At 49.3% G+C, this 22,500-nt stretch overlaps 1 protein-coding gene across 1 annotated transcript in view; it reads left to right on the forward strand.

The window, feature by feature from the left end:
- The first annotated feature begins 5,701 nt into the window (after positions 1-5,701).
- mpped2a (metallophosphoesterase domain containing 2a) overlaps positions 5,702-22,500 on the forward strand; it is a 42,424-nt gene continuing 25,625 nt past the window's right edge. Inside the window, 2 exon segments of the mRNA XM_079736328.1 lie at positions 5,702-5,835; positions 18,663-18,844. Of these exon segments, the coding sequence (XP_079592454.1) occupies positions 5,723-5,835; positions 18,663-18,844 (295 nt within the window). The 5' untranslated portion in view covers positions 5,702-5,722.

Genomic DNA, 22,500 nt, shown 5'->3' on the forward strand with positions numbered 1-22,500 from the left:
ACGCTGCCCCTGCGTCTAATATTCAAACCCTTGCTTTCACATTAACACCCGCTTGCTCGTAGATGGAAATGCTTCTTCTTTTTGCGGAGATAAGAGAAAAGTCAAATGGAAATGACTAGCAGGCCTTTTGTGGCAGTGGATGGTGACTGAGTGAGTGAGTGATGAGTGAGTGTGTATGTCTATACATGTACGTGTGTGTGTATATATATGTGTGTGTGTGTGTGTGTGTGTGTGTGTGTGTGTGTATGTGTATATGTGTGTGTGTGTGTTTGTGTGTGCGCGTATATGTGTTTGTGTATGTGTATGTGTGTGCATGTGTCTGTGCGCATGTGTGTGTGTGTGTGTATGAGTGTGTGTTTGTGTGTGTGTGTGAGGAGGAGGCGGGGATCAGGGCTGATTGGCCGAGGAAATTGAAGCATGTCAGTGAAATGAGGAGCAGGCAGCACCTCGATCGCATCCTTGAAGCGGCAGATAGACATGTAGAGAGGTCTGGCGTTCGCGGTGCGTCTTGAACTATGTTCTGTGTACATTCTCTACAAATACGGTAAAATCGTGTTCACGGATAAACCTTAAAATACTTCTTGCGTAATTCGATCCCGACAGAATGAGCTGAAGGACAAAGTCATCCCAGGTACGTTAATCGTTGGTAGCTGGGTGGAGAAGAGGCCTTTGACAACATTATTGCAGTGTGAACAACTTTGTGAACACATGTTGCAGTACAGTGTGCCCCCAGTCGGACTGGTCCAATATTAGGCTGGTTTTAAATGGCCAGAAGGGGTATAACGCGTGTATACTCGGAACATCAGGAATGTTGTATACAAATCTTATTTGAATGTTACAATTCATGTTGCAAATCAACTTCAGTAGTTTTTATTCACACCTTGATTATAAGGCTGTAATTATGTCAAGTAAGCACAATGAAACAGCCAAAAAAAAAAAGAAATTTACAATATGCAAGAAACAATACTTTTGTTAGTCCGTTCCTTAATGTAATTAACATATGTGACCTTTTGGGTCTTTCAGCCATTTATGAAGGGCTGTCAATACTCTTTCCGATCGAGAAGAGGTCTTGTGTGGTGGGGACATTTCCAGTTTACGGAGATCGTTCATTACAAAAATGTTGATATCTGCTGTTAATTACACACACAATCCTCCAGGAAATAAGGAAATTTGTTGACTCTGATGCACCGTGGTACAGCTTGGCAAAGAGGAGATAGATGACATTTTGACTTTGCCAGCAATGACATGCCAATGATTATCTCTCTAAAAGCTATTCCCTGATCAGGATTAGATAGATATCTTAGATTAGATATCTATATTGTTGTTACTGTCTGATGTGAATCTGTGATGCTGGTTAAAAAACCAAAATTCACACGCTCGCTGACACAGATGCAAGATGCAACATTACATAAACATGAGTCCCACTTTAGGAGTTCACCGACGGATGCAGAGAGGTCAGATATTCTGCAGGTAGAAAATCCTATCACAGCATCACTCTGAGGAAGTATTTTTCTGAGAGAAATTGAATTCCAACACATTCAGTTCCTCAAACGGTCAGCACTAAAACCCAATAGTTTAAGAAAAAACAAGTTCAAGGGTTTTATTAAAGATAAAACAGGTAAATATTAACACGCTCTACTTCAGGTACAGCTCTTCTTTGCTGTAATTACCCCGTGGAGGTTGTAGTAAGTCTTTTCATAAGTACTAGCTCATCTAAAGGGATGATTGAAAGTCATCAAAACTATTGGTTCTAGAGATTGCCCAGAATAAAAAATAACATGCAGAAGCACATAAACACAAACGTGTGGCCTACATTAAAGCTGCCCAAACAATACCCAGGTTGAGTATACAGTTTGCTGAATCTCCCATTATATAAACTGGACTTGTAACCTTAATAATATTAAATAATATTTAATTCAATATTGCTTTGGACCCTGCATGCGGTTTGATCCATTAACAATAGTGTAGGCACAACCAGATAACGTTATAATAGCCGACACCGGGGTAACGACAGCGACATAACGACATAATGACCTGTACGTGGGGGTCTTCGTACAGTACGCCAGACTCTGCGTCGTTACAGCATTTCCCCGAGCACTGGAGTCACACGCCAGACGTTAAGAACGATACCTCTGGATGCTCCGCGACCAGGGAGCTTGAGCACGGTATACATGGAGTATATGGCGCGTGTGTGTGTCGAGTGTGTGTGAGCGCATCTGTGAGTGTCGAGTGTGTGAGCGCATGTGTGGAGCGCATGTGTGCGAGAGCGCATGTTTGTGTTTAGAGTGTGTGAGCGCGTGTGTGTGTGCGTGTGTGTGTGTGTGAGAGAGAGCGCGAGAGCACGCAATGCAATCACGTGAAAGCTTCGACGTCTGCGCCCGTACGAACACAGACGGCCAGTATGCTCCACACACACACACACACACACACACACCGCACACGCACACAAACACTCTCTCTCACACACACACACACAAACACACACACACACACACACACACACACACACACACACATACACACGCCGGGGGGGAGCGCACAACGGATGTTGACGTGGGGGCGGGACTGCGCAACGGCGCGTGTGCCCGCTCTCGTGCCCGCGCACGGGGGCTGTGCTCTGCTCTCTCTGCTCTCTGACCCCAGTGGCAGCACCGTCTCACTGCACTCCGGCTCCTCGTCTGTCAGCTCCTCGTCTGTCTGTCTCTCTCTCTCTTTCTCCCCCCCCGCTCTCTCCCTCGCTCTCTCTCCCTCCCCTCCTGTCTGTCTGGTTTCCACATGAGCCCGCCGCTGAGGTCCCCTAGGGTCGAAGGTTCTGCCCTACCCGCCCAGACCGCGACCCCGACGGCCGCTAGTAAAACCCTCTCCCCTTGTGTTGCATGGATCTGCGTCTTCTGACACCGTAGAGGGCGACCCCGAGGCTCCAGACCCGTCGACCCCGAGGCTCCAGACACCGCCGACCCCGAGGCTCCACACCGGCCGGAACCGAGGTAGCTATTCACCTTTCACTCTAATCTTTCGGGAAAACCTTTCTGCATGGGCAGCGAGAAAAAAAAAGCGTGACACACAAAGCGGCGGCGGGTTCAGAGGCGCCGACGAGCCGCGGACGAGGAAGAGCAACGGGTCCGCCGTCCTTTGACACCGGGCCACCTCCGGTGCTTCTATTAACGTCGGCGAGCCCGAGCGACCGACCGACCGACCGACCGCAGGGTTCACGGTTCCACGGACCTTTCCGTGGCTCACGTTATGAGAGGGAAAAACCAGCCGCAATAGCGAACGTAACGCGGCGCATAGCCCCGTATCGTAATGCGTGATATCACGAAGGGGTCAATTCATTCCTCCGGTCGCAGGCTTCTTCGGGAGTTGCATTTATTCACGAAGTTGTGCGTTTTCCTTTTGTCGCGAATTCGCTACATTGAAACGCGAATTCGATACATTGTATCCGGTACGGCGGCGGCGGCGGCGGCGACGACGACGACGGCGAGCGCGCGCGAGCTCCGGTCGCGGCTCGAGCGTGCAGGAGGAGATGCATGAGGGCAGGTTTAGCACGCTAGGCTACAGCTAGGCGCTGCTGCTACCGCTGCTGCCGCCACTGCTGCTGCTGTAGTGTAGCCACAAGGTGAGCAGCAGCAGCCCGGGTGCACTGCACACGGGCGGGGGAGGAATGAACACAATGAGCCGCGCTGCCCCGTGTCCCTCCATGGTCCTCCATAGTCCACCTTGGTCCTCCGTAGTTTTCTATTTAGGAGTATAGGGGACCATGGTTCTGCACGGTCCCCCATGGTGTTCCCGGTACACTGACGTCCCCGTGTCGGGATCAGCGCCCCGGAGCTCCCGGGTTCACGTTCAGGAAATTCCCGCAGGGGAAAATGGAAGAGCCGTTGACTCCACATGACGCTCTCTGGTTCTGTCCTCCTCGTTCGTGCAGCACATCTTATTATGAGGCCCGAGTTGAACCCGACATCATGGAGGAATCTGGTGACTGCATGTCAGTCAGTGAATAAAAGAAGAACGTGTGTGTGTGTGTGTGTGTGTGTGTGTGTGTGTGTGTGTGTGTGTGTGTGTGTGTGTGTGTGTGTGTGTGTGTGTGTGTGTGCCTTGGTGCCATCCTTTTAATACATACACTAATAAGCCCCATGGTATGCGCAGTCTTTAAAGTTATCGTCAAATCAAGGGCTTACTTCCCTATTTATCTAACGAGGAAGCAATGATTGCGTTTATGCGGCCGTGACACCGCAGAGGACGGCTTGTATAAAACCGTCCAGGTGTGCAGTCACGCAGTGGCAGCCCTCCCGTCAGTCAGGAAGGTCAGACAGGAGGAGAGCCGGGTCGACGGAGCAGTAGATCCCGGTGAGTGAGCTCTAAAGAGGCGAATGCCCTCCGCTAGGGTAGCTGGGACTTGATTTATCTTTTCAGTTGTGTGTGCCATTCGTTATCCATGTCCTTCTCATCTTGTTCTGTCGTTTTTTGTGTGTGTTATATTTGTGCAAGAATATGAGGTGACGTTTGACGGGTGCAATAGAAAGAGCAGAGGTGTTTGTTTGTTGATCAGGGATTGTTTTTGCTATTGTGGTGCAGCTTTTTATTACATTTTCTTTACAGGCATATTCTATTGACACAAGAAGGTCACAGTACATCTTCAGTTTGACATTAAAAGTCTGCTAATTGCACTAAGATCTTAGATTTCTTTAAATTTTAAATTTTCAAATGCATTGCATAGTTGACAATTGTTTTCCTTTTAACAATACTTAGTAAAAGTAATTGTAGATATCAAAAGCATGCACAATCAAGCCACTTAATAACTAACAAAATAAGTATCTGTGGATAATAGTGATAATTAAAGGACAAAATTATGTGTACGTAACCTAAAACAAATTCATTCTGATTTAATCATTTTCTTTGTTTCAACATTTTAAATCAATTATTTTCAGCTGTTTATTGACACGTTCATTGAGTTCAAAACACTTTATAATACAGCTAAATACTTCGATGTTGGAGAGACTCTCTATTACTCAGTAATAGTTTGTATTTGCATTTTTTTCAAATGCAAATACAACCAGTATTTAAACTCAAAACCTACAATTGTTTATTTTCTTAGCCGAAAATCAGTCTTTTATGCTACTCTTTATGCGCATTTTCATCTTATATTTAATTATTTTAAGATCCTATTCTTGTGCGGAATGTGGCTCAGGAGGTAGAGCGTGTTGTCTGGTAACCGGAGGGTTGCTAGTTCGATCCCCGGCTCCTCCTAGTGTCGAGGTGTCCCTGAGCGAGACGCCTCACCCTGACTGCGAGCCGGCTGTCGCCCTGCGTGGTCGACACCGCCGTCGGCGTGTGAACGTGCGCATGGATTGGTGAATGTGAGGCGAGATTGTAAAGCGCTGTGAGGGGCCACTGCTAAGAAAAGCGCTGTATGAATGCAGACCATTTACCATTACCAACGGTGATTCTCACAAACATCCTCATGGTGGGAATCCCGTCTCGCACCGTTATCCATCCGTTTATCTTATTGTGCTCCCCTTCCTCCCCAGACTGAGACCCAGACCCAGACATCTCGACAGGTGAGGTAGTCTGGTGTTCCCGCACGCCCCCCCTTTCCCCCCCCCCCCCCCCCCTGCCCCCGGCCCTGCTCACCTCATCGCGGCGGTTCTGAAGGATGACCGCCCCGCCCGTGGGCACCCCATCTTAGTGACCCGGCGTCTGATGTCCCAACGGCGGAAGCATCATGGCTCATGGCAAATCGACGATTACCGTGGACGAATACAGCTCCAACCCCACGCAGGCCTTCACACACTACAACATCAACCAGAGCCGCTTTCAACCCCCCCACGTCCACATGTGAGTACACGTACCGTGCGCACGTACCCACACGAGCGCGCAGTCGCGACACATACACACGTGCACATAATACAGTTGCCTTCAGGAGGTTTTGGTGATATGATGAAGCATAAATGTGTTTTTTCTGGGAAGTTTTCCTACTTGTAAGGGAAGTGAATCTCTTTCAGTTCAGGGTGTCAGTTCATGGTGTCTGACCTACTCGGTCACAATATCGTCTTCCCATTTGTTAGCAGGCTGACGTCTGCATAGTGGAAAGTAATTTATAAGCAGAAAACCAGAGGATGTGTCAGGCATTTTTATGATTACCGGAATCAGAATCAGAAATCAGAAGTATAAATCAAACAATTAAGCATAAAAAATACGTGACAATGGATACGACATCTGATACCTTTTCTGTTTCACCCAGTTGGGCCAAACACAGGAACACGCACTAGTTAATTAAGTTCATTCACGTTCTTCCCTCGGCCGTCATTACTTCCCTGCCAAGCTTGGGCGCATGTTGGTCAGTTTGGCCCCCACAGGCCCCTGCGTAGTAATTACAGGCCTGTCGGGGCCCTGTTGTCGCGGCAGCGCGTGCCCACTCCGTCTGCATTAGGCTGTTCCCTTTACATATATAGTAGCTCGTTTGTTTAGCTTTGCTCTCGTCAGGTGCGGGTAATAGACCCTGCGTTTTTATCGCTAGGTCAAAAAGAGCTGGGGGCGAGCAGAAACAAAAACCCTTGCTCCGGCACATTGCACCGCTTATTAACACTCTCATCTGAAATGCGCAGATTTGCGTTGCTCTGGGCTTCTGGTAATTGCTCGAATCTGGAGCTTTTGGAGAGTCGGTGTGGCGTCAGTAGCCGGGTGTTTATTCTTCTCCTCGTCGAATGTTTTCACTGTGATTCCCATCGCTGCTCCGGCGTGCCGGGGCTTGCCGTCCGCTGGCGGCTGTCCCTCCTCCTCCTCCTGTTGCTGCGGCCCCGGTGCTGTCTTTGGCAAAATGCAAAATGGAGTCGGAATGTTTCGGAGGAAACTTTGCACTGCGGCATCTTGAGTTACAGTGATAACATGGTCTGAGGTGTCCTGTGCCCTCCGCACCGATATGAAAGGCCGTCATATGTCCCCGGGCCCTGGCCCACTGGACAAGCTCACCTTTAGGGCGTCCAAATGAAGCAGAGTTGGCCCAAGAGTCACATTGGATGTTCACTGAAATGAACCGACTCTTAACATGGATTTGTGCTCCAAATGGCTTCTTTCTTTGCAGTGTGAAAGGGAGTATAGTCGATTATTATTTGTATATCTGTATATGTATATAACATGGGATAACCATGTAAGAGGACAAGAGTTTCCCCGATGGGAAGTATTTGAAATGTGCGTGTTTCTATATACTTGTCTTTTGTAACAGGATGTGATGGGGCTGTGGTGCTGCCCTCTCTCTCTCTCTCTCTCTCTCTCTCTCTCTCTCTCTCTCTCTCTCTCTCTCTCTCTCTCTCTCTCTCTCTCTCTCCCCCGGTGTGTGTTTGGATAAATACATTACGCTGTTTCCTGGGCTCCACAGAGCCCTCTGTGTTTGAGCCCATCATTCTTAAACTCAGAGACTGGGAAACCCTGACACACACACACATAGACACACACACACACACACACACACACACACACACACACACACACACCCTCCCAGCCCCAACCCCCCCTCCCAGCTTGGCGTGGGGGATGCTTCTAGAATACGCGGGTCTGTTCTGGGAAAGTACGGCTTGTTTAGATTGGACGGAGATAAAGATCCCGCCCGCCTGGGGTATAACCATCCAGCACTTCGACCCTCGGATAAAAGTTGCCGCTGCTCTTGAACTAGGGCACGGAAAAAAGGAAAAAATGAAGAAAGAACAGAAGTTGGGGGTTGCCTACCCTTTTGAAATGTTATCCCTGTTAATGCCCCCCCCGCCCCCCTCGCTTCCCTAGCACAGCGCGCCGCCATTCCCCCCAGACAGAATATTTAGATTGCACTGGACTACAACAGTGGCTTTTGTGAGACACGCAAAGGAGTATTGGGTCTCACAGGGAAGTGTGTGTGTGTGTGCGTGTGTGTGTGTGTGTGTGTGTGTGTGTGTGTGTGTGTGTGTGTGTGTGTGTGTGTGTGTGTGTGTGCGTTTTGTGGCTGTCTGCGTTAATGAAAAAACAAGCAACGGGCACGCCCACAGACAGGCCCCTGACGTTGCCAATTACCAGCTAATGCCTTGGAACGTGACCCCTAAAGTGCGAGGGAACATGGGAGCCCATCTCTCTCTAGCCGGGACCGCCTCGCTCAGACTGGCGCTGCTTGGCTTTCCCTTCCTGCATGTCTCCACTTTTTTTCCTTCCCCACCCCCCCCCCAAACCGACCGTTGTGAACATATGCTTCCAGTTGGGTCAGTAATGGCATCGCAAGCAGCAAGAACAGGACCTGGGCCAACATCTGGGGGCGGGGGGGTGGTGGAGAGAGATGGAGAGACGCAGAGACAGTGGTGGCAACACTGGGAGCTGAGGGACAGGGCTGGAGAAACACAGGTGTGTGTGTGTGTGTGTGTGTGTGTGTGTGTGTGTTCAATGTGCGTTTGTGTGTGTGCGTTTTGTGGGTGTCTGTACTTCTGTGTGTGTGTGTGTGTGTGTGTGTGTGTGTACTCGAGTATTCTCTTTTATCCAACCATGCTTGCAGTGTCCTTTGCCCCGTCCTCCACGCAAAAGCTCGGTTCTCTCTTCCAGCCTTTCTCTCTGTCGCTTCCCTCCTAAATAAACCCCGTGATGGCCGTGCCTCCCACCGCGAGGCCCACCTATTCACACAGGGGCCTGCCCTCTTACGTAACGCAACACATGCCGGCGCTGTCTGCTGTATGTGTTTAAACAGAGGGCCTACGTGTAAGCGCAAGGGGCCGTCTGAGCCTCCTGCGCGCTAAATACTATGTTTGACTGTTTGAAGTGTACATAGCACTGAAACGTCCCCCACCTCGTCCCGGCCTCCAGTCCCTTCTTCCAGTCTAAACTGTGCTCTGCTGTGGGAAGCAACCCCGCTGTTTATACCCCGGCGATAGCCCGGGCATAAACAGTTAGCTCGAAGTTCCACACCAAGCACAACTGATTATTATTTATTTATGGTCTATTTGAAAGGGACAGATGCAGTGTACATAGACAAACTGGGATCAGCTATCCAATGCAAGTAACATAGTGCTTAAAGTAGCACAGTGCTTATAGCAGATGCTAATTTGCAACACCCATCGCTAGAAGGGCTTTATGATGACTTTATGCCGATTGCATCATCCCTTCTGCAGCCCCTTTTCTGTTTCTTCCTCCTAGCCTCTTTCTTTTTCCTCCTCCTCAATTGGACTAACCTCTCCCCGACCAGATGCCTGGTTAATTACAGTGTCCCCATGAATAATTAAGAGAGCCCCTATATGTGTTAAATCAGTTAACGATGGCGGCGGCGTGGTCTGCGTTCTGACGCCCGTTAAGGAAGCTGCAGCAAAGGAGCACGTCGGTGTGGTAAGATGCCACTTGCTTTGCTTTTTAATGAAGACCCCGGGTTCATTGCCTTTCTTACGGAGGGTGTATTCATTTGGGACGCGGCGTGCGAGAGCACCGGAGACAGATTGTGAATTTAAAGTTTGTTTTAAAGTTTTGTTTGTTGTTTTTCTCAGCACATACCACCATCCTATCTTCTGTTGCCTTAATGTAGAAAAATGGATTATGAATTTGTATGTTGTTCAGCACAACCATAATAATAAGTATACACTCTTAGCAAGATGATTTATTTTTAATTATAGAAGTAAATAGATTGTTTTCTATATGCGTTTATTTTGCCCCAGTAGTTGAATCAAAAATATGTTTCAAAAGGTTTCTTGATCTAGTTGAGCCCCGGAAGGTGAAAGTAATTGTGTGAAAGTAATTATAATGGAGGAAAAGACCTCAGATGCTGATTCAAAGGAGCATTTTCATCTGCTTCGGCACTTGGGCTTTGCATTACGCGCTCTTTCAAAACATTATCCTCTGTCTGTCTCGCTGTTTATCACGTTGACAATAAACAGGCTCCTCGTCAGTTTGAAGGGCGTCTCCTGTGACAACGTGGGGCGGTTGGATCGTTAGAGCATCTCTTGCATAAAAGGGATGTGATTTATGCATCTTATGCATAAAAGGATAGTTTTCCATGAATACTACACACCTGTTTTTTTTCCCCTTTAACAAAATCTTTTAAAAGAAGTCGTGTCTCACTCTGTGGTCCTTTGATCTCTCTTCCCTCCCTCTGTCAGGCCGACTTCTGTCTCCTCCTCACCCCCCACCCACTACACCTCTCCTGGTCTCTGTAAGGAGCTCTGGTCAGGTCGGCAGCCAAACCCCTCGCGAGACAAAGAGCTGTTTCCATTTTGTCGCCCTTTTTGTCCCCACCGGCTTTCCTCTGAACCGCTTCGTTCTTTTTCCCTTCCCCTTTCTTTCGTCCTTTCTTCCCTTTCCTTTCTTTCTGCTCGCCGTAATGAAACGGGAGACCCCTTGATTTAAGCCCCTCCCCACCTGGGGGCCGTGCGTGGAGGGCCGGTGTTAAGTGACGGTTGACATTGGACAGGTCTGTTGTTGTACTGATTGAGACCCTTTTGATGTCCTTGAGACGCCAGTCTCTGTTCCCCCGCCCTACCCCACACCCCCACCTCCACCACCTAGCACTACCACCACCACCACCACCACCACCACCACCACCACCACCACCACCACCACCTAGCAGCACCACCACCACCCCCCGTCCCTTGGAGCCTGGCGGCACTGAACGCTTGAAGGCTCGTCCCTATGATGTCCCACAACGAGGGGGTGTTCCGCCTGCAGGGGAGCACACACACACCCGTCCAACACCACCCACCCACTGGGTCTCAACCGTTTGGCACTTTTGGCATGTCGCGGTCGCTGAGTGCCCAGCGGCCGCCGCTGATGCCGTTGTCCTTTCCGATGGTAATCGCTCCGACACCCAGGTTGAATGAGCTGCGGTCCCGAGGTGGTTGTAGGGCTGTTGGGGACATTGTTGTGAGGTGCTGTGTGTTTTTCTGCTTATACAAGCACGCGTTGTGTGTGTGTGTGTATGTGTGTGTGTGTGTGTGTGTGTGTGTGTGTGTGTGTGTGTGTGTGTGTTTTCATTCTTCGGATTCGTCACTCATTCGGTACTGGGTTCTCCATTGGTGTCCGATTCTGGGGCTTTGTGCCTGCTTTGGGCGGCAACCATAACACTTTGCATTTTGCCCTCTTTCTCTCTCTTTCTGTCCGTCTCTTTCTCCCTGACTCTGCTGCTGTCTCTCGCCCGTCACCCCCTTAGGCTAGAAGCCTGTCAGCAGCAACAATTAAGAGCGGGCTGTAATGAAAGAGGCATTAGCCCGGGCAATTTATGTCTCAATGCAGCGCTGGAAGGTTCCTTTGGTGCTGATATTTCAGGCGGGCTTCGCCCATTACAGCAGGGAGGGGGCGTGTGTCACGAGGATGTGTGTGTGTGTGTGTGTGTGTGTGTGTGTGTGTGTGTGGTAGAGAGAGTAGGGCAGGGTGCTGTTATGTTTATTTAGCTCTGGTTTCTATTTGGACTGTATTATGTGTTCTTCTGCTCATCTATACCACACACACACACACACACACACAGTTATTATCAATTGGTTGCTTCTACACTCTTGACGTTTTTTCCCTTCCACCTTTCTGTTCAGTCACCTTGTTCGCTTGTTACCAGATTCCAGCTACTGCTCTTATTCCATTACGCGGGGTACGGCTCTCCGTCTCTCCGTCTCCCTCTCCTGATGTTCCCCTGTTCATTCTCTTCCCCTGAAGTTTATTGAATTAGCACAGACAGCTGAATTGCTGCAGATAAGGGAGGCAGCTCTCGCTGCCCTACCCTCCCTCAGAGAGGGGGAGAGGGAGGGAGGAAGAGAGGGAAGGAGGGTGTATGCCTGGGTGTGTGTGTGTGTAGCGTGTGCGTGTGTAGGCTGGATCCCTCATTGTTGCAGGACTGATTCCCCAAAGGAACACAATATTTTTTCTAATGATTTGTCCGTCCTAGGGACGATCATTGGTTGTTCATCAGAGATTGATCAACAAGAAAAAATGTTACATTACACACAGACACACACACACACACACACACACTCACACTCACACCCATACATATATAAACACGGTTATAGACATACACACGAAAATACACACACACACGAAAATACACACCACACGAAAATACACACACATACAAACACACACACACACACATGAAAATACATACATAAACACACACGAAAAGACACACACACACGAAAATACACACACATGAAAATACACACACACACGAAAATACACACACACACACACACACGAAAATACATACATAAACACACACGAAAAGACACACACACATACACACACACGCACACACACACACACACAGCTACCTTCCGAATGTGCAGAACTCTGGCCAGAGCTCAGACTTAAGGCTCTCAGAGGGTGTCATTAGAGGAGAAAGGAGTCCTTATTTATACAACGCCTAATGGCCAGGGCGGCTCCTAATGACGTCCCCATCCCGGGGCCGGCGAGGGCTAAGTGCTCCTGCTGCTATCAGACCCTCAGCCCAAACACACGGCCCGAGATATTCAGCTCTCCCGCCGCCGTCTGCCACGCTGTCCGAAGGCACACACACACACACACACACGCACACATAAGACCCATGCAGACAGACACACACACACACACAGACACGCACACACAAAGAGACAACGCAGACACACACACAGACACACACACTCAAACACACACATAGAGACACACACACACACACATAGAGACCCACAGAGACACGCTCACATAGAGACACAAACACGCACTCTGGGTGCACAGCGCCTTGTTTATGGAGGAATATATTTACACCCTTGGCATTTTGGCTGACAGGTCGTATCCTTGTGGACGCTGTGGGAAGGCGACCGAGCTGAGCAGGTGTTATACGAGGAAACAAGAGGCCGTAGTGTGCTGTGTGCACAGAACTGTTTTAATTGTCCAATGATCACTATGTCGGAGGTGAAAATCATTCCGACACGGTGAAGGGACTTTTTCTGATTGCTGATAAGAAGCTACAAAGTCTTCCACGCTCGGACCACGACGGAGCATATGGCGTGCGACCGGCCGCGCGCCGCCGGTCTTGGAGGGCGGGGCCGCTGATGGCTTTATTAGCAGCTCTCCTTACCGCCGCCACGCAGGAAACCCGAGGCGGTTAGCGCCATGCTCGCTCGACCGCGGCGCTATTGATTACAAATCATTAGGACCTAACCCGGCGCAGTAGGACTGGATTAACAATGAGATGGGGGGGGTCTTAACACTAGGGTGTGGATCACTTTGACGCCACTAAAGGGAACGTTGGAGGGTAGGGAAGAGAAGATGAGGAAAATGAAGGAAGGAAAAGCAGCACGCTTGTTCGGGTCTCAGACGAGTGTTCAGCTTGGGGGGCAGTTGACCCCGTTAACCCTGGGTGGTGGTGGTGGTGGTGGTGGTGGTTTGTGGTGGTGGTGGAGGCGTGGGTGGCCTGGTCAATGTGGAAGAATTTCTTGTCACAAGAATATCTTATCACTTATTACCCAATGCGAAAATGTGTCCGTCAGGTCTCTGCTGCATTAATTAAAAAAATCGAACATACCAACAATCATGGTATTATAACATGTGCATGTGATTTGACACCGCTATATGAGAATCAATTAATTTGGTGATTTGATGCTGGTTAAAGACTCTAACCCATTAGCTGGCCCTTCCCCCAAACCGATCCCATTCCTCTTTAGGATACAATTGATGTTGCTATTATACTTGTATGTTATTTTATCTTGCCTCTAGGCAGTAAAAAAAAACCAATGGCATTGCTCTTAATGAGAGTAACGTTGGGCAAAGTTGCACATTGATTGAAACAGGAGAACCCCTGATTTAAGTCCCTCCCTCACACCACCCTCCCATTGCCCAGAAGTCTCAAAACCATAATGACTGCACATATGAATTTCCTTAACCAGGCTAACTAGTTGCTTTTGTACATCAAAAACGACTGATTTAATCATAATTGATCTCCAGGCCTTCACTAAACGTAAATAACTTTGTTGAAGTAACCACTCCGCCCTCTGGCCCACGGGTCGTGTGGGATTGCACTAAATCCGTTTTCCCGTTTTGATTCTGTTCGAGATGTGTTGGGGTGTCGAGAGTCGGCTGCTTTCTATTCCAATCGTTGGAAGCACAGGAAGTCCTCCGGCAATCAGAGTGTTAATGTGGAGCTGCAGCACCGGCAGCGGCCGCGGCATGGGGGGTGCAGGGAGACGGGCAGGCGGAGGCCAGCCACCCGCTTATCTGCCTGCGAGTTAAGTGTCACGTCTGGAGGGGCGCGCTCGCTCGGCTGAACTCTGACCCAATTTACTGGTGTGTTTTTTCAAAAGGCCAGCCGGGCCAAGTGGGCTCCGTCAAATAAAATATCCTCCTTCGAACATCAGAGGGCTCTCTGACCCTCTCTCGCTCTCCCTCTCTCTGCCTCTGCTTCAGACCTCTCTCCCCCTCCCTCTCTCTGCCTCAGACCTCCCTCTCTCTCCCCTCCTCTCTCTCCCGCAGACATCTATCTCTCCCTCTCTCTGCTTCAGACCTCCCTCTCTCTCTCCCGTAGACATCTTTCTCTCCCTCTCGCTGCTTAAGACATCTCTCTCTCTCTCTCTCTCTCTCTCTCTCTCTCTCTCTCTCTCTCTCTCTCTCTCTCTCTCTCTCTCTCTCTCTCTCTCTCTCCTGCTCCCGTATGCTGGGGTTCTCTCTGAACTCCATGTACACATGTAACCAATAACAGGCGCTGTTTTCCATTGGCACTCTTCCAGAACCCTTGTGCTGCTTTGCGTGTCCTTTAGGAGTACTTTAACACTTTTCATTTTTTACATACGAGACTTCCCTTCTTTTAATTTAAATCCTACTCAAGTATGTATTGAGTATATTTTAAATTCCTAGTCTCTCCTCGCGGTTGGGGTGACCTCAGCGCTGAGCCCTGCTAGGTTTTCCAACTAATCCTCTCGTGTTGTTTATGTAATCAAGCAGCGATGCCGAGGACCTGTCTGCCTCGCTCTTTCCTCCCTCGCCGCTCTTGAGGATATTTCTGGGGCTCGGCGCCTGATCTGGTGTCGGCTCTCGTGTCACGGTGGATTTTAAGAGTGTGCTGTCACCCTCTTTTAGCCTATTAGCATTTCTCTCTCTCTCTCTCTCTCTCTCTCTCTCTCTCTCTCTCTCTCTCTCTCTCTCTCTCTCTCTCTCTCTCTCTCTCTCTCTCTCTCTCTCTCTCTGTCTCTCTCTCTCTCTCTCTCTCTCTCTCTCTCTCGCCGACCCCCTTCTTTCTGGCGCTCTCCCCCTTTGATCTCTGATATCACGCCGTGGCACAGGAAGAGACTGGCATGCTAACAGGGGGGATGGGATGAAAAGAAAAGGAGTCAACATGCTCACTGCTAGAGAACTTGCTAACGTGCTAAGGTCGGGCAACAATGCTAACGCAGTCGACCGACCGCGTCTGAGACAAACCTTATAATTGTTAAATATTTGTCGATTCTTTGTCAATTTTTTCCATTTTCTTTTTCATTTTATTTGGAGTGCCAGGGAACGCCGTAATGGAACGGCGGCTAACAGCTCCTCGTTATGCTGCACTCCTGTCCATGTAACTTATCAAGTGCTATGTCGTTATGTACCCAGATGGAAACCAATCAGTGCAGAGAGCTGGAGGTGTGCGTGTGTGTGTGTGTGCGTGTGCATAATGCATATACATTAATGCAGTTTCCGCTGCCAAGAACTGCTCTTAATTCATAGGAGCTGCAAGTATTTGCTTTCATTCTAGCAGTAAATTAAATCTCAGAGGAAGGAGCAAGGCAGGCTGTTTTTCTTTCGTTTTTCCATATTTGTGTGTGTGTGTGTGTGTGTGTGTGTGGGTGTGTGTGCGCATTGCACTGCATCCTTCCCTCTTCTATAACTAGAACTGTCGAATCCTTTAAAGCGGCATGACGTGCAGGCCCAGAGAGAACCAAACTGTGTGTGTGTGTGTGTGTGTGTGTGTGTGCGTGTGCGTGTGCGTGCGGCAGAGCGATACTTATTCACCGCACCCAGTCAATAACAAATATCATTATCTCCTTGGCTAGTTTTTTCATTTCATTCGGCCCCGCTGGATTGCATGCGGATTGCAGTGCTAGTCACAAAAAGACAGGACCTCTGTCATTCCCCCCGGGGCCCTCGGTCTCCCCCCGGGGCCCTCGATCTCCCCCCGGGGCCCTCGATCTCCCCCCAGTCTGAACGAGCCACCAGAGAGACGTCCACCAGCCCAGTGAGGCCCGACCTTTTACTTAAGGTGGACCACTGAATTGTCATTACGGCTTTTCGCCGACCGCCTCTTAATGCAAACGGTAAAACAAATACCGCTAAACTTGTGGTGGCTGAGCAAAGAGTGCCGGCACCCCCTAGATACACAATTATAACTGCAAGAATGCCAGTGGGAAACAGTGGAAAGAAAAGTCAGCAACACTAAGTGTGTGTATCGTTTGTGTATTGAGCAAACACAAATTAACCAATTTTTTTTAATCGCAAACACCCGATGCAATGCACAAAGCAATAATAACAAGTCATACTTCATAATTCAAGGCATAAGAAAAATATAACAACAATAATTGCACATCTATTTTCAATGGTCTATATTTTTGGTTCCGTTGTTGTAAACGTGTCTATTTCAAGAACACAATCCCAGTACCGCCTGCGGTCCCTCCGTGCGTTCCACCAGTACACGCCGACCACAGGTTGAAAACCAGTGCACTGGGGATCGAAGCCACAAACCATTGTCCTCTCCCAGACGTTCAACCTTGGGGTAAGCACAGCAGCGGCCGGCTGTGCAGGACGGCCCGACGCGTAAGAACAGGTACTTCGACAGGACTATTTAGGGAAGCAATTTCCATCTCGCTGTGATTTGCTTTGCTTTTATTCCTCTTCCCCACCTCCAAGGTTGCCCCTTTGGTGTTCGCCTTTCTCCCCCTTCGTTAACGGCGACTTCAGTGCCCTTAAAATCCCCCGTTCGGTCTGGCCTCCCTTTGTGTTTTGTGTACTGTTTGTGCATAAACGCACACGCTTCACCACTTTGATGTGTTTTTGTGTCGGTGATGTGCAGGCTTGATTATGTGTCTGGTGTTGTCTGCCGAGTGACATCCCCTCTAATGGAATAATGGCCTTGTGGCAGAAGGCTGAAGGATTGAGCACCGCTGACTTCAATTACAGACAAAGCATTTTTTATTTCTCCCCCTCCCCCCCCCCCCTCGTCCTGCCTTTTAAGTGGAAGAAAAGTATGCTATTTTTCTCTGTCCTCTTTTTAAAGACATGCATGGATTTGAACAAAAGCCTCTCCTAAGCAGACTTGGCCCTAAGTGATTTCTCAACAGATAATGGAAAGCAAAGACATGGCGTCCCTTAATTCTCTTCTCTCTTTAAAGCCAATCTGATGACACAAGTAGCCATTAGCCTCTTTGTTGGCAAAAATCCATGTTTCGTGCCTAGGTGGGTTTTTGTGATGGCTGGTGTGTGTCAGTGTGGCTGTCCTGTTATTTTGTATTTATTTTGTATTTTTTGGTCCCGAAAATGTGCTACCAACAGAAAATGGCACCTCCCCCTCCACTAAACGTGTTTTGGTGGGAAATGTTGAACATTTCCAAACGAGCTAACTTGGCGAGCTTGTGACGATTGATAAAGCGCTATGGCCGACAGTAGGCAGAGTACTCGGCAGGGAGCTTATCCTAGGGTCTCCTGCGAGGGAAGTCGTAACAGTTGAACGGAACAAACCGAAAAGGTTTAGTTTTGTAAACTCAAAGAGGTTTTTCGGAACGCTAGAGGAGGGGATTGAGGCGTGAGTTTCCGAGCCGGTGTCTTAAGGTCCGTGAACCCTTCGCGAGTGGAGGCAGAGGAGTGGCAATGCGGGAGGGAGGAAGGGAGGGAGGGAGGAAGGGAAGGAGGGAGGGAGGGTGACTGACTGAACGCGGAGCCAAGGGCAAGGCTTAGTGCCGTCGGGCCAGATGCTGTTACAGGGACGGTGAGTACCTGGGACACAGCGGAATTGAGGGCAAGGGGCACCGGTTTGACAGGGTTCCTGCCCAGAGAGTCGATTACCTCTGTGCCAGTTTGGAAGCGAATTCCACCTGCTCTGAGAAAGGTGACTTTTTCTCCCGGAAAATAATACAAATTCACTTGAGTTTATAGCTAACCAGGTGTGAGGAGCCATGGTTTTGGTCCAAGCGACCCAAGCTGGTTAATTCCTGTGTCAACTGTCCTGATTGTTGTCTGTGATTGTCCTCAGTGCCCACATGGACAATGATTCAATCAGTGTGTTTGGCGGTGAGCGAGAATGTAGGGGATTTTCCTCCACTCTGCCCCCCCGACCAGCATCTGGGAAGCAACGTGGTGTGGTTGTGGGAGAGGCCTCAGGCTACAGAGCCTTGTTTTATTGCTTGCATTACTGGTGTTATTCTTTTGAGTTACAAAAAGAGAACCACAATGGATTCACTTCAGTTCTATATCTGACTGGCCGGGGTTGGACCGGGCTGAGGTCTGCGTGTGTGTCCGTGCGTGTGTGTGTGTGTGTGTGTCAATTTTCTGTGGTGATTTTGTTTTGTCTGTTTCTCTGGGCTCTGCTCTGAGTGCACGCGATGCCCAGCCCATTCCTCCTGCTCCTATCCCGTATTGATAAGCCTCAGCTTTCCCTCTGACGTGTCAACGAGAAACACATCGTGAACATTGAGCTAATCCCCCCCGGTAACCCCCCTGCTCTCTGATCTGTCTGTCCCCCCCCCCAGGGTCGACCCCATCCCCTACGACACCCCCAAGCCGACGGGACACACCCGGTTCGTGTGCGTGTCGGACACGCACTCTCGTACGGATGGCATCCAGATGCCCTACGGGGACGTGCTCCTGCACACCGGGGACTTCACTGAGCTGGGCCTGCCCTCGGAGGTGAAGAAGTTCAACGACTGGCTAGGTGGGTACTGCTGTGACGCAAACACAAACGCATGCGCGCAAACACACACACGCACGCACGCACGCACGCACGCACGCAGACACAAGCATGCCAACACACACACACACGCACACGCACACACGGGAAAAACACACTCGTGCAAACGCACGCACAAACACACACACATTGTTACATCGATGTATCAATGGAACACAGACACGCAAACAATGTCACACCACCAGTGAATGGGAAAAGCACATTGGAAGAAAAGAAAAAACCAAGCGTGCGTCGCTGTTGACCAGAGTATGCCTAGCCTCCCTCCAACCCCCTCCCCCCTCCTGCCTGCTGTGCTCAAGTGTCCAGGTTAACCCCTGACCTAACACTCTGGCCCAGTTAACCTCTGACCCCTGGGCCCGGCCCCTGAGCCGTGGGTGGCAGCTTTGTGTCTCCCCGAGGTGCTGAGATGACAGCGGTCAGACCTCCGGGGGCCGGTGGCTCTGCTCTTTAGTCTCCCTGCCGCTACGCTGGTCTGATAGATATGTTGAACCCTAGTGTCACCACACACAGACACACCCAGACACACACTCATGCTGACACACACACACACACACACACACACACACAGAGACACGCACGCACGCTGGAGAACACATTACCCCTCGGGTAAACACGCACATAGACGCACAAAAACACATACACGTCGATCACACACACACACCAGTAGACGCACACGTACGCGCGCGCGCACACAAACACACAGACGCAAGCACACAACCACTTGTGGACGAACACAGGCTCGCTCGCGCACGCACGCATTCAGGCGCCCACATGCTTAGAGACATCTGGGGCCGACTACTCTGCAGGCACGCACACCGGCCCCAGCCCAGGCAGTCCATCACGCTGCTGTCTCGACAGGGGCCTGGACTGCCAGCCCCTGTCAGCACTTCTGCTGACACCTGTACACCAGCCACTGATTAACAAGGACGGGGCGGGCAGGGGTCTAAGAGCAGGGGTCTAGGGCAGAGTGAGCTCCAACGTGAGTACGTCTGGCTACAAGTTTATCCATGGATTATGAAGGGATGGAGGTTTTTTTTTTTTGGTCACGGCCTGTCGATTCTGTGGTGTATTTTCTCCTGTCGACTTTTCTACCGTACCACCCTCGGTTGATTCTCCACGGTTTGTGTTAATGCCTTTCCTGAAAAAGGATAGTGTTATATTGAGTTAGTTTGTTGAGCTTTTACCTCCAAATATTCAGCGGTAAATGAGGATCCATAAATATGTACCACCCCTGGTTTTTGTTCATCAAGGTTATGGATGACACTCTGTCAATGAGACTTTCTTCAATAGGAATCAATAATTTAGGCTGAGTTGAAATATTAAATTTCCCAAGAGAAGCCAGCTTGTCTACACACAGTAGACTGTATGTGTGTGTTTGGTAAATGCATTGAACTCCTAGCAAAATCATCCCAAAAATATATTTCTACTTTGCTGAAAAGTCATACAATAATAAAGTGAACAATTATCACCATCCCAAAATATAATATAAACTCTGTAAACTCAAATATATTGATGGGAGGTTTCGGTCTCTTCGTGGAAGATTTATATCAAAACTCATCTTTTCTAATTTACAAATTAGACAGAAAATATGAGAAATATGATTGACCCAGATTGTGTATAGTTACACCTGCATTGTGTGCTTTTGTGCGACTGTGGTCTGTGAGGCCATGTCGGGACAGATTATTTTCAAATCATGATTTTTACATTTCATAAAAGCTGAAGTAACCAGCTTCCCTTGTTCCCCGGGATCAACATACACAGGCTTTATTTTCTGCATAGTTATTTCCATATCGGGTCTCGTGTGTGTGTGTGTGTGTGTGTGTGTGTGTGTGTGTGTGTGTGTGTGTGTGTGTGTGTGTGTGTGTGTGTGTGGCGTGCGTGCGCGTGTGGGGGAAACGTCGAGCAGCCAGGAAGAACTCATCACCGCATCCCGCTCTGTTTGCCAGAGACAGATGTGGAAGGCAGAAATAAAAACCTGCAAAAATAATTAATCAAGTGAAAAGGCAGCCGTAACTCCCGGCAGAGCCGTGGAGCCCAGGGTTGGCTGCCGGTAATTATGTTTCCACCACCTTTTCAGAATACCACGTTGCCGAGCCGCACAGGATGATTCAGTTTGGCTGTAAAGTGTGTGTGTGTGTGTGTGTGTGTGTGTGTGTGTGTGTGTGTGTGAGATCTAGTTAAGGGGTGCTGGGGGGACTGTGAGATGGAGCTATCTTATAGGGTTAGACTGAAATTTATGATGGCGAGACTGCAACAAGCTAATTCAGAGCAGCGGCAATGAAACCTATAGACCGGGGACTCATGATTCTTTTAGTCGCAGCATTAGAACACACACACACACACGCACACACGCACACGCACTCACACACCCCATAGATGAATGTGTCGGAATTTAATTACAGTCTGCTTTCAGCCAGTAGATGTTATTTTCCTTTATTTTATTCTTTAATACCGTGCTTTCTCCGACCATAAAGAGATTATCTCGCCTCACCTTGATATTGCCCCTTTCACTTAACGTTCCGTAATCGATTTCTATAGAAACATTATGAGACATTCTTTATTTATCGCTTTCGCGACCCCGGTCGCATCGCAGCAGAAGTATAAAGACGGAAAGGCGTTTGAAAAAAAAAACAAGTGTAATTGTATTTCGTTTTACCAGGAGAACAGAGGTGAAAAGAGAGGGCCACCTCAGCGAGGTTACATCGGAGTCGGGCACAGAGCGAGGAGGGTGAGGGAGGGGGAACTGAAAGGGACGACTGCAGTGAGAGGAGAGCAGTAACGTAAAAGAATAATCAAATGGAAAGGGAGAGCGACGAAGGCTGAGGCCCTTTAGTGGCGAGGCCGATCGCCCGGCATAAAGGAGAGAGTCTGCGGAGGTACCGAGAGGCTCCCAAGCATCTCTCTGTGGCTCGGCCAGGAGAAGGAGGGGGGAGGGAGGAGGAGGAGGAGGAAGGAGGGGGAGGGATGGTGGTTGAAGTGGATGTTCTCAGCCCATCGCCCCCCCCCCCCCCCCCCCCCCCCCCTCCCGCTGTCGACAGGATGCCGTGGCATTAGGGGTTAAGAAGTCAACTTCAGCTCCCAGAATATCTCCTAGTGTCTAGTATTTCAAGACGTAAGGGTCCTCCTCTCAGAGATCTTTGTGTTTTGGGCTAACTAGAACCCTAGCGTCTCTTATCAGTGTACTGCATGCATGTTGGGGATGTGTGTGTGTGTAGGGTGTGGGGGTTGTAAATGACAACGACGGGGCCACTTAGGGAACGCAGCTGGAGATAAATTTCTTTCTGTTTGGTAGATCGTTGTAGAATAGAAGCCAAGGTAACGTTGGACAAAGAGCAAATGCCACCTGCTACCCACAACCGTAAACCCTGACAGCTAGAGTGTTTCCCTTTTGTCTAAGTTGTTTTTGAAGGGAACAAAATACCTTGATAACCACAGTTAAACCACCTTTTCTATATGCTTTGTTAAGTTCATCCACAAACGTAACCTGATAAAATAAGACATTAGGTGTGTTTGGTTTTTATGTCTTCCTGTGGCCCGCGGGGAATGGGATTGTTTGATGGCCACTCCCTCTTAAGATGGCGACTCACCATCGTAAACAATCTGCCTGTTGAAGACGAGGT

The sequence above is a fragment of the Pollachius pollachius genome (genome assembly GCF_949987615.1).
Source record: "Pollachius pollachius genome assembly, chromosome: 5".
Classification (NCBI taxonomy): Eukaryota; Metazoa; Chordata; class Actinopteri; order Gadiformes; family Gadidae; genus Pollachius; species Pollachius pollachius.